At 45.6% G+C, this 13,046-nt stretch overlaps 3 protein-coding genes across 3 annotated transcripts in view; 1 reads left to right on the plus strand and 2 right to left on the minus strand.

Annotated features, from left to right (window-relative positions):
* TAF8 (TATA-box binding protein associated factor 8) overlaps positions 1–2,813 on the plus strand; it is a 4,241-nt gene extending 1,428 nt beyond the window's left edge. The window contains exons 4-7 of the mRNA XM_010173476.1: positions 353–477; positions 792–939; positions 1,717–1,859; positions 2,670–2,813. Coding sequence (XP_010171778.1) covers positions 353–477; positions 792–939; positions 1,717–1,859; positions 2,670–2,813 — 560 coding nt within the window. The remainder of the gene's footprint in view (positions 1–352; positions 478–791; positions 940–1,716; positions 1,860–2,669) is intronic.
* A 3,381-nt stretch (positions 2,814–6,194) lies between these two features.
* On the minus strand, positions 6,195–8,722 carry CIMAP3 (ciliary microtubule associated protein 3). The gene is made up of 6 exons (XM_029086347.1): positions 8,698–8,722; positions 8,216–8,454; positions 7,787–7,885; positions 7,094–7,227; positions 6,692–6,818; positions 6,195–6,263 (listed from the first exon to the last, which is right to left on the minus strand). Exons 1-6 carry the CDS (start codon positions 8,720–8,722, stop codon positions 6,195–6,197), a joined length of 693 nt encoding a protein of 230 aa, XP_028942180.1.
* Positions 8,723–9,264: 542 nt separating this feature from the next.
* The window catches only part of CHIA (chitinase acidic), a 4,590-nt gene continuing 808 nt past the window's right edge, over positions 9,265–13,046 (minus strand). Inside the window, exons 2-10 of the mRNA XM_010173477.1 lie at positions 12,583–12,796; positions 12,179–12,235; positions 11,909–12,074; positions 11,679–11,803; positions 11,072–11,195; positions 10,763–10,948; positions 10,140–10,259; positions 9,905–10,046; positions 9,265–9,590 (exon numbers count right to left, since the gene is read on the minus strand). Coding sequence (XP_010171779.1) covers positions 9,265–9,590; positions 9,905–10,046; positions 10,140–10,259; positions 10,763–10,948; positions 11,072–11,195; positions 11,679–11,803; positions 11,909–12,074; positions 12,179–12,235; positions 12,583–12,796 — 1,460 coding nt within the window. The remainder of the gene's footprint in view (positions 9,591–9,904; positions 10,047–10,139; positions 10,260–10,762; positions 10,949–11,071; positions 11,196–11,678; positions 11,804–11,908; positions 12,075–12,178; positions 12,236–12,582; positions 12,797–13,046) is intronic.

Below are 13,046 nucleotides of genomic sequence, written 5' to 3' on the forward strand. Positions count from 1 at the left end.
TAGTGCTCCTGGAAGTGCAGTTTGTGTTAAGGATTCCTGTAATGACTGTGTAGTAGGTGAAGGGCACTCTCTACTGAATCAGTTGCCTTTGCTTCAGCAGCATCATTGCACCTGAGACTCCTCAAGGTGGTTTTATTCTTCCTGTGTAGGAGAGAAGGGCCAAGTCATCGTTGTTCCCTTTTGGGATGCCAAATGCAACCTGAAACTATTGTTTGTGGGATGTGCTCTGTCCCTTTTATAGGACCTGGAGACATGGGTCACAGCTCAGTTAAGCTACCACTTCATGCCTGACTCTTGGCAGAATGAAACTGACCGATTTGTGTGTTTACATATATTTTTTTTTTAACTGTAGCTCCTGTGACAAACCAGCCCGTGACTCCCAAAGCCCTGACAGCTGGACAGAACAAGCCACATCCATCCCACATTCCTGGCCATTTCCCTGAGTTTCCAGATCCTCACACTTACATCAAGACACCAGTGAGTGCAAAAAGAATTCTGTGCTATTTGGAGTCTGTCTGAAGTCAATGACACCAGGAGTGGTGTAGAAATATTTTTACTGTAGTGCTGGTACTTTTTAATCCAAAACATTGTTCCTCCTGGCTTAATAAACTGCTTGTTGTTTTTGTGTTGCCTTCACTGTAGATTTCTGGCTGATTGACATCTGTAGCTCCCTGAAATTCTATCAATGCTTGCCTGTAGCATCTGCATCCAAGTAGTGTTTTGAATTTCAGCTGTTTGCATTGCATCCACTAACAGTGTTCCTTTTTTTCCCCCCCCTCTCTGATCCACAGACATACCGGGAGCCAGTATCTGATTATCAAGTCCTACGGGAAAAGGCAGCATCTCAACGGCGCGATGTGGAAAGAGCTCTCACACGTTTCATGGCTAAGACAGGAGAAACACAGAGTCTCTTCAAAGATGATGTTAGCACGTTCCCATGTGAGTTATTTAGGTCACCTGGTGCTGTAAATCACAACTAACTGAGTGTACATTCCATTAGAGTTCTTGCTGCTGCAGGAGGTGAGCACTGAATGCTGCTCACATTGTGTTTGCTCTTCTGAGGCACCAGAAGGCTGGGAAATGAGGAAGTTTCTGTTTAAAATGGGAGTGAAAAACAGAATCAAAGCCAAATGATAGGCTTCCACCCTTAGCAAATGCTCACTTTCTTCTGGTGGTGGAGGTCTGGACTAACAGGTGCTAAATTCAAAGCTCATCCCAATCCTGTCTCCAAACCTCTGTAACTTTTAAACAAGTGATTTCTTCTCCCTTAGTTTTTTGTGGTAGGCAGTGGAGATTTTCCTCTTTCTCTGTCTGCAAAGCAGTGATGAGCATTCCCACCTTCCCAAGGCTCACTGTCAGCACAGATGTCAGTGTTAAGATCTTAAGGGGGACTAAGTGATGCTTCAGCCTGTGAGATAATTGAACTTTTATGGGTGGAGGCCAAGAAGGACTTTTTCTGTTAGTATAATGCTGTGTCCTTGCCTGGAAACATAAAGAGGCCTTAGGAAATAGGAAATTAGACACTGCCATCTATTAGGGACAACGTATTTCATTCCTGATCCCTGGGAGCAGCAGGAAAAGAATGTGTGTGTTTAAAACCAGAACCAGTGAAAGCATTTGGTCTCTTAAGAAACTAGTTGGCTTTGTGCTTCCTAATCTCTTGAGTTGAGGAGCCTTCTCCCAGCTTGCTGACTGTGGCATTTTCCTTCACTCTAGTGATTGCTGCCAGACCTTTCACTGTACCCTACCTGACAGCTCTTCTCCCCTCTGAGCTGGAAATGCAGCAAATGGAAGAAACAGATTCATCTGAGCAAGACGACCAGACAGACACTGAGAACCTTCCGCTGCACATGAGCACGGTAAACCCAGCCTGAGAGATCAGAGTCTCTTGGGCCTGACCTTCTTAAATACATGAAACCTGGTTCTCTGGCTGTCTTCCTTGCAGCTGGGCAGAGTGGGTGGAAAATGGCAGAGTGGGTTGTGTTTTACCAGGTGTAAATGACTAAACATTGTCATGGTTCTTTAACTTTCTGCGGGGTGCAATGCAAAATGAGGTTGGGTCATGAGCTCTCAGTACAACCTTCATTTCAGTGTTAGGGGAGAGAGGATTGGCCTAGGATCCCACTGGTGCTGAAGGGGATCTTGTGTTAGAAATCAGGACTCTTCACCTTTAATGCAGCTCCTTGTGTACTGCTCTTTGTCTTGGCTGTTGCTTGTTTTGCCCATAGGTTATGTGGTTTGAACTTCTAAGCTTTGTTTAGCCTAACTTTGGTTGTTTATGCTTATGTTTTTGTTTTAGAATCATAGAATGGTTAGGATTGGAAGGCACCTTAAAGGTCATCCAGTTCCAACCCCCCTGCCATCAGCAGGGACACCTTCCACTAGACCAGGTTGCTCAAAGCCTCATCCAGCCTGGCCTTGAACACTTCCAGGGAGGGGGCATCTACAACTTCCTTGGGCAACCTGTTCCAGTGTCTGACCACCCTCACAGTGAAGAACTTCTTCCTAACATCTAATCTAAACCTCCCCTCTTTCAGTTTAAACCCATTTCCCCTTGTTTTGTCATTAACTGCCCTTATGAAAAGTCCTTCCCCAGCTTTCTTGTAGCCCCTTCAGGTATTGGAAGGCTGCTATAAGTTTTGTTTTGTTTTTTTTTTTTAATGTGTCAGGATGATTCAGGACCTGAAAAGGAGAATGCTTCAGTGTTACAGCAGAACACCTCCCTGTCAGGCAGTCGGAACGGGGAAGAAAATGTGATAGACAATCCCTACCTCCGGCCAGTGAAAAAGCCCAAGATCCGCAGAAAGAAGTGAGGTGTAACCAGCTCAGAGGAAGAAAAACCCTTCAGAGGAAGGTTCACCCCCACTGCTGTGGGTGAGAGACATGGAGCAAGACAGGAGAAGCAGAAGTGAAGAATGATCTCTCCCTGCCTAGTGAACGGTGCTGTCATCCTGATTTGCAATCTTCCTCCTGCATCTTTCCTCTTTGCTCTTCTGCTGACTTGGAACAGTCAACGGTCAAATTGCCTTAAAAGCATTGAAGGCCACCAGGTTACAGATGGGAATTGTCTCTTTTACTTTGGTTTGTTCTCACTGTCAGCAGGATTTACTCTCTGAAGAGATGTGGGACACAAAGGTTCTTGGTTCTCAGTGCTTCCCAGCAGGCTCTACAGAATACAAAGGCATAATTGGTTTGTGGCTGTCAGGAAGGCCAGAAAAGAAACTTCTGCAATCAGCCTTGCCTGGCCTTATAATTTAAGGAGCATGTATTAACAGAGACAGGACAATCCCAGAGAGGTTTCTTGCTTTGGATTCTTGGCAGGTAAAAGCAAACAGACTTTTATTTTATGAACTAAATGCATCTGATGTGTTGGTAAGAGAGTGAAGTGTAAATACAGAGCCAAAACAGCATTTTATCCTCACTTTTCTGGCTGCAGCTGCACTTCTAACTTAAAAGCAGTAAGTGTGGTGTTTACCCCCGTTCTGCTTTGAGATTATTTTTTAGCAGTGTGAATGGCAAGATTTAACAGCTGCTTCGGGCTATTTTTCAGTTCTATTGTTAGTTTCAACACAGCACAACTCCTTTGAGAGTTCACGCCTTCACCAGTTGTTTTGAAAGATGAGATGCTAAAAAACTTGGAATATGGAACAAAGCTGTATTGATTGCAGTCTGCAGGGCCATGCTATTAATCACACTTTTTTATTTTATCCATTCTCAAATACAGGTTTTTTATCAACAGAAATTGCTCTTTTTTATTTTTATTTTTTTTTTTCTCCTTTATTTCCCTAGAGCAGGTGACTTTATTTGAGCAGGAAAAATGACTGGTGATGGGAGTATTGTAATTGTTAGCTGGTTCTGGAGGGCTTTTTGCTTTAATTTTCATTCATCCTCCATTGCCATTCATACTTAGGGAAAATATGGGTTCAATTTCTTTGACAAAAGAATCCTGTAGTTTGATCCAGGCTCCAACACGTCTCCTCTGCATGAAAACGTGGTGCTGGGAGAGGCAGCAAAGACTTGTCTGCTGCAAACTGCCAGGCAGCTCCTGGCTTCCTATAGTAGCTGAATGCAAGAAGTCTGTTGCAGTCACTGGGGAGATCAGAATTACGTGTGTACATGTTCACCTCTGCTTGGTTAAGGCATCCTCCCAGGCTTCCCTCTTCCCCCACCACCCAGGGAGGAGGTAGATAAAAAAGGAGTCATTGTTTCAGTAAGAATGGAGGTGTTCCTGCCAAACAATCTGAAATTAGATCTCTAGCAAAAAATTCCTGCATGTGCCATTGTCATTTCTGCTGGTGCCTTGGTTGTACAGAATAACAGATGTACAGAGACAATGTGTATGTATGTGTATATAAAAGTTTTATCATTTTTTACTTGGATTAAGCATTTTTCATAATGAGAAAATCCCTCGCTGGGGAGGGGAAAAATGTAGAATGAAAATAGTAATTTTTTATGTTCATAATAAAAGAAATTTTATCTCCTTCAAGCAAAACAGGCTGAGTCCTTGAAGTTTTAGGAATGAAAAAGCACCTGAATGGAGGCTGAGTGTATTTTCAGTGGAGTCTAGAAGCAGTCTTGTCCTTCCCTCTGCATCCCTTCCTTTCTCCACAGCAACGCTTGAGAGCTGAGAAGGTTGGGGATTTTCCAACAAAAACTTTGCTTCATTAGAAATACATTCAGTGAGGACAAAGTGCCTTTTGAAACACCATCAGTTTTGCAAAAGCTTTAGTAGAAGGTTTCTCCAACAGGTGGAACATGTGGTTGAGGACTGCAGAATCATAGGTACAGCTTATTTTCTTTTACATCTTCTCTTACACATGGTTTTTTTTTCTCCTGATGAGAAACCCAAGGCAGATAAGAGGTGAAGTATGCAGTGTCAGTCATGAATATCAAGGTGAAGCCTTAAACAGCCATAAAACCCAGGTCTTAGGACAATACAATTTCCAGGGAGTCATCCACCCTCGTTTAAAAGATTACACCAAAAGGGGCAACTGCAGATCAGCAAGTACATCCCTTTTTGACAGCTGCAGCTACAAAGCCTTCTCTTGTGGTTGGGAGGGAAGAGACCAACGTGCCTAGAAAAGATGGGTCATAAGCAGCTGTTGTCGTGCATACGTGAGAGCACTCGAAGACCGAAAGTGGGAAATTGGAAGAATATATCTTGGTTTTATAGCTGAAATTGGGCTACGGGTGAATTTTGCTACAGAAACAGCTAAACAGACCCAGAAAATTTAAAAGCCTGCGTTGTGACTGGTAGTTATACCGAGGATGAATGTTGCCTGCTCTTCGTTTTCCCCTGAGATTGAATCAAGCTTGTGATCAGACAGATGAAGTCTGTGTGTGAAGGTTTGTAAACATTTATAGCAATCCCTGGGGTCTGGGCTGTACATTACAGGAACATCTGATGATGAACACCAGCACCTCTCTGTTTCAGACTAAATTTATATTCATGGCCAGGTTCTTAATTAGCACATTGCTTGCTCCTTGCTTGAGAATAATCATCCTTATGTCAGTAGGGAGAAAGCTGGTAATGCAGATGTCCATCTTGCAGGCCATCTGCTCTGAGCTGTCCTGGGATGGTTGCTGTGGGATTCTGTCGTGGAGTTGCACACAAAGCTGTTACACCATCTCTGAGCATACCCGAGGGCAGTGCAGTGCTGCTGGCTGTACCACTTACACCCCCATGTTTCTCAGCTTTCCTTGGGCGGTGGGTGAACCCCTGGAGCGTTTGTTGGAGATGAGGAGATGGTGGTGAGGAGGCCGGGGAAGGCAGGCGGCAGCTGAGGAGAAGATGGTGGTGTTCACTCCCAGTGCTGAGGAGATGGGGTAACAGCCAAGCTGCCCTCTAACTGTGTTAATTTGGCTTCTATCCAGTGCCAGTTAGGGCTGGATTTTGAGGGGGAAAAGCCCTGTGAGGTGAGAGAAGCCATGTGTGGGGGTGAGCAGTGAGGTGCTTCCATGGTGACCCAGAGAAAATGTCCACCAGCCCCACTGGGGATGAGGAGCCGAGGGAAGCCGGGCCGAGAAGCAGCAGACGCCTGGCGTGATGTCAGGTAAGCACAAGTAGTGACAAGAAATCAGTCTTTTTAAAAGATTATTTTATTTGGGGAGGCTGGGTGGTGTCGATGAAGGTCTCCAGGAGTGGGTGGGAAGCGGGAGGGAAGGCGAGGAGGTGTGATGGTGGCCCTGGCTCCTCAGCTGAAGTATAAGCTCAGGTAGGCCACTCGGTTCCGGTGTTTGTTGAATTCTCTGTCTATGGTCAGCTAAAAGATAATTCCTGTTCGTTAGGTAATGACAATAATTGCTTCAGAAAAGCACAGGAAGATGTTGGATGGTGTTGAGAACCTCAACCCATGTTTTAAACCAGAAAGGTTTTCTTTGCAGCAGAACTACATGAGGCAAAGTCTGTGCTCTGATCCTCTCACTTTGTGGATAGAAACTTCCAGAGCTAATTTCTTAATAGAAGGGGTTTGGTGGTTTTTTTTGAAGGACTGTAACTGTTTTTGCAAACGGGCATTTTCTGATCGATAATCACTTTGTATCTTGTGCCCCAGGCTAGTACAGCCACCTTCCCAGCAGGCCAGTGAGGAAAAGATAACACAAAATAGTGCAAATGCATCGAAGCAATAATCCAATTTCCTTTGTCAGGAGCATTAAGCCAGGAATAACATCCCCTCATCCCCGTCCTTACCTTCTGTACCTCCGTTTTTAGCATCCTCTTGGCTGGCATCGGCACTAAAGACCAGTCTGGAGACCCAAATTTCATCGGCCAAGTGATTTTTTTGTGTAATTTCTTGTCTGCTTCGTAAGTGCCAGGTCTAAAGAAAAGAGGCACAAAAATCTCTCATTTCTGGAGCTGGTGTCTGATGTTTTTAATACCAGAATTTACCAGCTTTACTTTGATCTGTAGGAGAAATGCATGTTGTGGTATTCTAGTCGTCATGCTTAGTGAAAGACTAAAGCAGGGAAGCTTTTTGAAGATAAAAAAGCATTACTGGGAACTCAGTTTCCTATCTCCCATTTGTATCTTGGTATTTCTCTCTGTTAACACTCCTGCTTATTTTTAAAAGTGTAAGAAAATGAATTACATTACCCAGGGAAAAATTCTTTATCTGAAGGCTTATCTGGAAATCGTGGTGTCTTAATGGAAAATGGAGCATAGGCAGGCTGGCATTTTCTCTCTTTTTTCCAGGATGGCTGGTATGTTGCTGGGCCAGGAGTCTCAATCTGCAAGAAGGAATATTTCTATATGGAAGATGTTGCCAAGCATTTTTTTTTACATGCTCTGCTCAGCAGGCAGCTGGGCATTGCAGACCCGCTGTTCAATGTGTGCTTTGGCTACTCTGGTAGTGTAAAAAAATCAGAACAGGTCAGTTATGCAATTCCTACTCCTTACCCAGTGTGTCCTGTGATGGCTCTCCTAATATATTGTTATTCTAGAGAAGTTAGGCCAGAAAACATAGTGTGTTTATTCAGGCAGGATAACTGAGCTCCCTCCCTGGTTTTGCCTTGATATGTACATTTACATGTGTGTGTATATGTGATGCAAAGGAATCTGTACATAAAACTACATGTGTCGATGTTGCCAGACCTCCTATGATGGGTCGTGGGTCTCTAGGCTCAACACCTCCCTCTACACTATGTGTAAGGAGATCTGTAGCTATCATTTATATTAAGTTGGAGGCAGCACCAGCAAATGTGATCAAAATTGATAGTCTGTGTTGGGAACAACCTACAAATTCTTGCAAAGCTGCAGCTCTGCTGCTTTGATCTGTGTTTTTCTTACCTGTGGCTCTGTTGTGAAACGCTGGGCTGTTCTTGCTCCTATCATGTAGCCTTTCTTACTCAGTGGTTTGTTGTCCAAAGAATATCTGAGGCTGCTTCTCTGTGATTCAAAAGCAGAAATGTCTTACTGATATTTTTAAGACACTATTTGCATGAGGGGAAGGGCAGAAATATGTGAGTAGCAGACATTATTGCTATTAATTCCTCTAATTTCTCACTAATATAGAGCGCTAGGGCAGCTGGAGCTTTGAGAACTGTACGTTTGGAAGGAGAGGGGAATTTCTTTTTCCAGGTGTATGTGGAGACCTTGTACAATAGATTTGCAGGGCAGGTGCGAGGGACCTCGTGTCTGGCTGGCCATGGTCCTATTGCTCCTGTGCTGTGTGTCTGCTGTGAAGGAAAAGCTCTGAGCATGAAATGAACAACTTACCTCTTGACTCAGGTAACAGCCTGGCCCAAGCGAAGGGTCTCCTCTGATGATTGTCAGCTGAATTCCCAGCCTGTCAGGGGCATGGTGGAGAGGGAACATTTTCCTCTCTTGACATGACCCAAATGAGATCTGCTTCTGCACATCTGTGAGACCAGAAGAGAGAAATGCCACCAGTGTGATAAACCCATGCGTGGGTGACCACTTGCTGCTTTTTTTCCTTCTTAAGTGTCTGCTGTTCTCTGCCTGAGGCCAACCATCCCCTTATTTCCCAGATGGGAATTTCCCCTGGAAATCTAGGAGGGATCTACCTGTTCCTTCCTGCCACAAAGGCTTCTTTTTGCCCAGCCTGAGCAAAGAGTACCCTACCAGCCCAGTTATGGGGAAGGTTTCTGGGGGAGCCTGATGCCACCAGGTAGCTGTGCAAGAAGGAAAGTCCTTGTGCCCACAGCCCTCACTGGGTTCACCCAACTCGAAGGTCTCACCTCTCTGCTCCCACTCCACTGCCATGCTGTGCTGCCAGTCCTGGGGATGTGTGTGTACTCCAGTTGCTATAGACACGGAGCAGGGAGAGCCGGAGGGAACGCTGACAATGGCAGCGCCTGAAGGGTGTGGGGAAAAGGGGAGAAATAATAACGTCCCTTTGGATTGTGCTGTGAAAGATCCCACTTCAAGGAGCTGCTGTTTTCACACTGAGGTCTCAAGGGAAGCAAGTCTATAGGTTGTGCTGTCTGGACCCTTCTCTGTGATCTCTCTTCTGACACAGCCTCCTCTGCCCCATTATCTGCTCTCCATGGAGTTTTCCCTGGGCCTGGCTCTCAAGGTGGGGCAGCACGAAACCCCTGGAAAATGCTGGACTGGAATGAAGTCCAGCTTGTGCATTCAGGTCCTTCCCTGAGCACACGAGTGAGTATCATGAGAGAACAAGGGAGCATCCAAATATTAAGAGTGAGATGAATTGAGACAGTGAGGATTGTTGCTTTTACAGAACACTTTATTTAAGCTTTCTTATTGCATGCAGTTAGAGGGGTTTGTTTGCTGTGATGGTATCTTCATGGCCAGTTGCAGCAGGAGCAGCTGGTGTCAAAGACGAGGCCGCTCTGGCAGCTCTCCAAGAAGGTTTCTCCATTAACACAGTTGTAGAAGTTGCTCTTGTTGGTTGGATCTGCATAGAGGCCACTGCTCTTGCCAGCGCAGAAGTTACTCCCACCAGAGCCACCGGGATTGCTGCCAGAGCTCCCACTTCCACTTCCCCTCCCCCTCCCACTCCTCCCCCTTCCACTACTTCCACTGCTTCCACTTCCACTTTCACTACTTCCAGCTGTAGTAGAGGGAGCTGCAGTGACTGGAGGATTGGGATGAGCTGGAGGCACACAGTCTGAAATAAAAGCAGGAAAGGGCTTATTTTTGTGTTGACAGTTTCTCAGCCCTCCCCTCCCTCCATAGGCCCTTTAAAGGCTCACACCAGGCCTCTGAAACATCTGGACCCAGGTCCAAGTTACCATCTCCCTCTTTTATTTGGGGAGATGTAGAGTGAACGGATTTTTCCAGGGCAGTCTCTAGTTGTGGGTTCCAGAGAAAGTCTTTGTCCATCAATGCTCCAGAGATAATGGTTCCCAGGTCTCTGAAGCCTGCATCAGCAGTGAGCTGGGGAGTCACCTTCAAGAACCACGTGCAACTCAAGCTACTCACCGCTGTTCTGCAGACCAAGACCATTCTTCAGAGTGGTGATCAGGGGATATTTGCCCTGCTTGCAGAAAGTACCAGTGAAGTCATCCATATCAATGGTCCAAACCATAGCACCTCCAAAGTTGTTCTTCTTCAGCCAGTCAACCTGTTCAGTGCCAGGGGAGGAATCCCAATTAGTCCCAGTACCTGCACAAGGCCTTCTGCCTTATTATTAGCACAGCCACACACCCCACCATACCTTGATGTTGAAGCTCTTGATGTTGTCATAGCCAACCCATTCGTTGCCTTTGTAAGCATAGGGGACATCCTGGGGGGCATCCCAAACCTGGGTGGCTCCAGAATTCAGGAGAGTGCAGATCTAGGGAGAAGGACCAAGAGGTGGAATTTTATTTGGCATCATACATACTTTATTCTTTAGTTTTGTGTTATTTCTCTGGTCCCTGAGAATAAATGTTTTCTTAGCTGTTGTGAAATGAGCTTAAGAAGTTCAAAGGCTTACTTGGACATATTAGATACTACTTGGAAAAGATCAAGTATAACATCCCCTCCTACTCTTTGCCTTATGGTAAATAATATTAGAAATAATATTAGTAATTTATCTTATTGTACTGGAGGAATCATCTTTCTATTTCAGAAAGGCCTATTCATCTGTATCAAACCCTGGCTGCTAAACTGCACAGTAATATTCAGGTTTTGAATAAGACATTTGCTTTCAGGTGCAGATTCTCTCTACTATTTTACTTCACTTTTCTTCTGCAATTCTGTGGACAGTTTTGTGCCTGAACTAGCCCTTCAGAAAGCTCCATGGTTACCTTCCTTAAAATGATTTTTAAAATTAATGCAATTAGAATACACGCATACCTCATAGTAAGCCAGTTCCCCAGCCTCCTGTGTGTAAGGTCCAGCTGGCCCAGGTCCTGATGTTGGTGCACCGAGACCATTGTTAGATGGGTTTTGCAGTGTGAAGGTATTTCCGTATGTTGGGAATCCAATGACCAGTTTCTCAGCTGGGGCACCGTTGCTCTTCCAATAATTCATGGTGTAGTCCTATAAGAAACCATCACTGTTCAAGTCTTTGCCAGGATTGGTAGGCAGGATGATGAATATCTAAACTTTTCATCACTGGTGTGATCACAGAGCTGAGATTTGACACAGTCTCACAACACTTACGATGTTGAAGTAGATGTTGTCACCAGTGTCAGATGGGCCTTTGAACAGAGGGCTGTTCTCCCCAGTTTGTCCATCCCAGGAGCCATGGAAGTCGTAAGTCATCACATGGAAGTAGTCCAAGTACCTGTGGAGAGTATTGTGCTTGTCTCGCTCCTGGCCTGATCAGTCACCCAGACCTGAGTGTTCCTTTAGTGCTGGCTGTTTACCCCACCACATCCCTCGCCATGTTCTCACTTTCTGCAAATCTTAGTTCATCAAGATTTCTTTTGAACTGGCCTTGTAAGTTCTGGAGCCAATTGCCTTCTCCAGGGGAAGGAGGCACAGGTGGAGCTAGAGTTGGAATTGTGCTGGTGTTCTGGGAACCCAGAGATGTTCCCAATGGTACTGAGTGGCTGGAGGCAGACTGTTGTTACGCTTCCCTTCCCAAGTTGTCCCATTCCTCACCAAACAAGCACCACTCTCCCAGCGTTCTTGCCTTACACAAAGGAGTAGGGACCCCACATGCAATGAGGTTGGTTTCTGCCAGGTAATGGCACATTTTCCCTTAAATCGCTTGAAGGAAGACCACTTAAGTCACAGAAATTATATCTGATGGTTTGCTACTCACTTTCCAAGCTCAGCAATCTGGTAGCCAGACTGAATGTTGGAAACTCCTGCAGCAACAGCCGCGGTGATCAAGAGACGGGGCTTGTTGACTTGTTTGGCTTCCTGCTCAAAGGCTGCCAGCATTTCCTGAGGGACATCAAGAAACAGCTCTCACCATGGACTCTCTGGGCTCAGGCTTTGCAGCCAGAGCAGAGCAAAGAGCTTGATGAAAAACCATTTGTTTCAACCCACCTTAATCAGGACGGTAAAGAGAGCCTTGTCCTGGGGTGGGCTGCCCCTGGACCCAGGGTATTCCCAGTCAATGTCCAGCCCATCAAACTCATACTGGCGCAGGAATTTGATGACGGAATTGATGAAGGTCTGGCGGTTCTCAGGAGTGGAAACCATTGTGGAGAACCTAGGGAAGCAAAGCAGGACAGAGGTGAGCTTTGATTGGTATCACTTCCTCCTCACCCTCCCTTTCTAGGTTGCTGTTATGGGAAGGAGATGGCTTGAACTTACTTGGCTGTCCCAAAATTCCATCCTCCAATAGAAAGCAGAGTCTTCAGATTTTTATTCCTACAAAGAAAGGGACAGGAACACATTTCACTGAAAGGAATGTTTTTTTCTTCTCAATTTCTAACATTACACTACAGACCAATATAAAGAACTCTGCTCTTTCTTTTCTTGAACATTTCAGGACTAGCTGCCTTTGTAGGCCATGATCTTCTGGTGTGAAACCCAAAGAGCAAGTCAACATCACACTGAGTCGTTGTCACCATCCCCAAAGGACTGGTGTTGACAACTTGCCCTGCCCATCACAATCTGCCTCATATTTGCATCCCTCGACCATGGATTGTGCTGACATTGTGCTGGGCAGGACCTGAGAGGCAGAACAAGTGATGCCCTTTGCTTTTGGTACGTACTGGTTCTTCAGGCCGTTGAAGGATTTGTAAAGGGTCACATCGTTCCATTCGTAAGTCGTGATCTCATTGTTGTTCATCCCAGCGAAGGCGTAGATCAGATGGTCACACAGGCATGGGTCAATATTGTCAGGCATGTATTTTCCCACACCAGGCCTGTACTGGCCCCAGTTGGTGAAGTAACATGACAGCACATAGGCAGTGCCTGCAGAGAAATAGAGGAGATGTGGTCAGGAGAGAAAAGAGCAGAGAGGAAATGTCTCTGAAGTGCAGATGGACTCTGATGCACGCTGCCCTGGGACCCAGCTGCATGAGGCCACGTTACTTCATAAAACCACCCTCCAAGTCATGCAGGAAAGGGAACAATGCCCTGGGATGCATGTAGGAGTTAGTAACTACATGAGGCAGATCTGATCAGGAATGAGTGGGCAGTGTTTCCTGGCAGGGTAAGGGCTTCAGAGAAAGTC

The sequence above is a fragment of the Antrostomus carolinensis genome, unplaced genomic scaffold (assembly GCF_000700745.2).
Source record: "Antrostomus carolinensis isolate BGI_N321 unplaced genomic scaffold, ASM70074v2 scaffold11348, whole genome shotgun sequence".
Taxonomy (NCBI): Eukaryota; Metazoa; Chordata; class Aves; order Caprimulgiformes; family Caprimulgidae; genus Antrostomus; species Antrostomus carolinensis.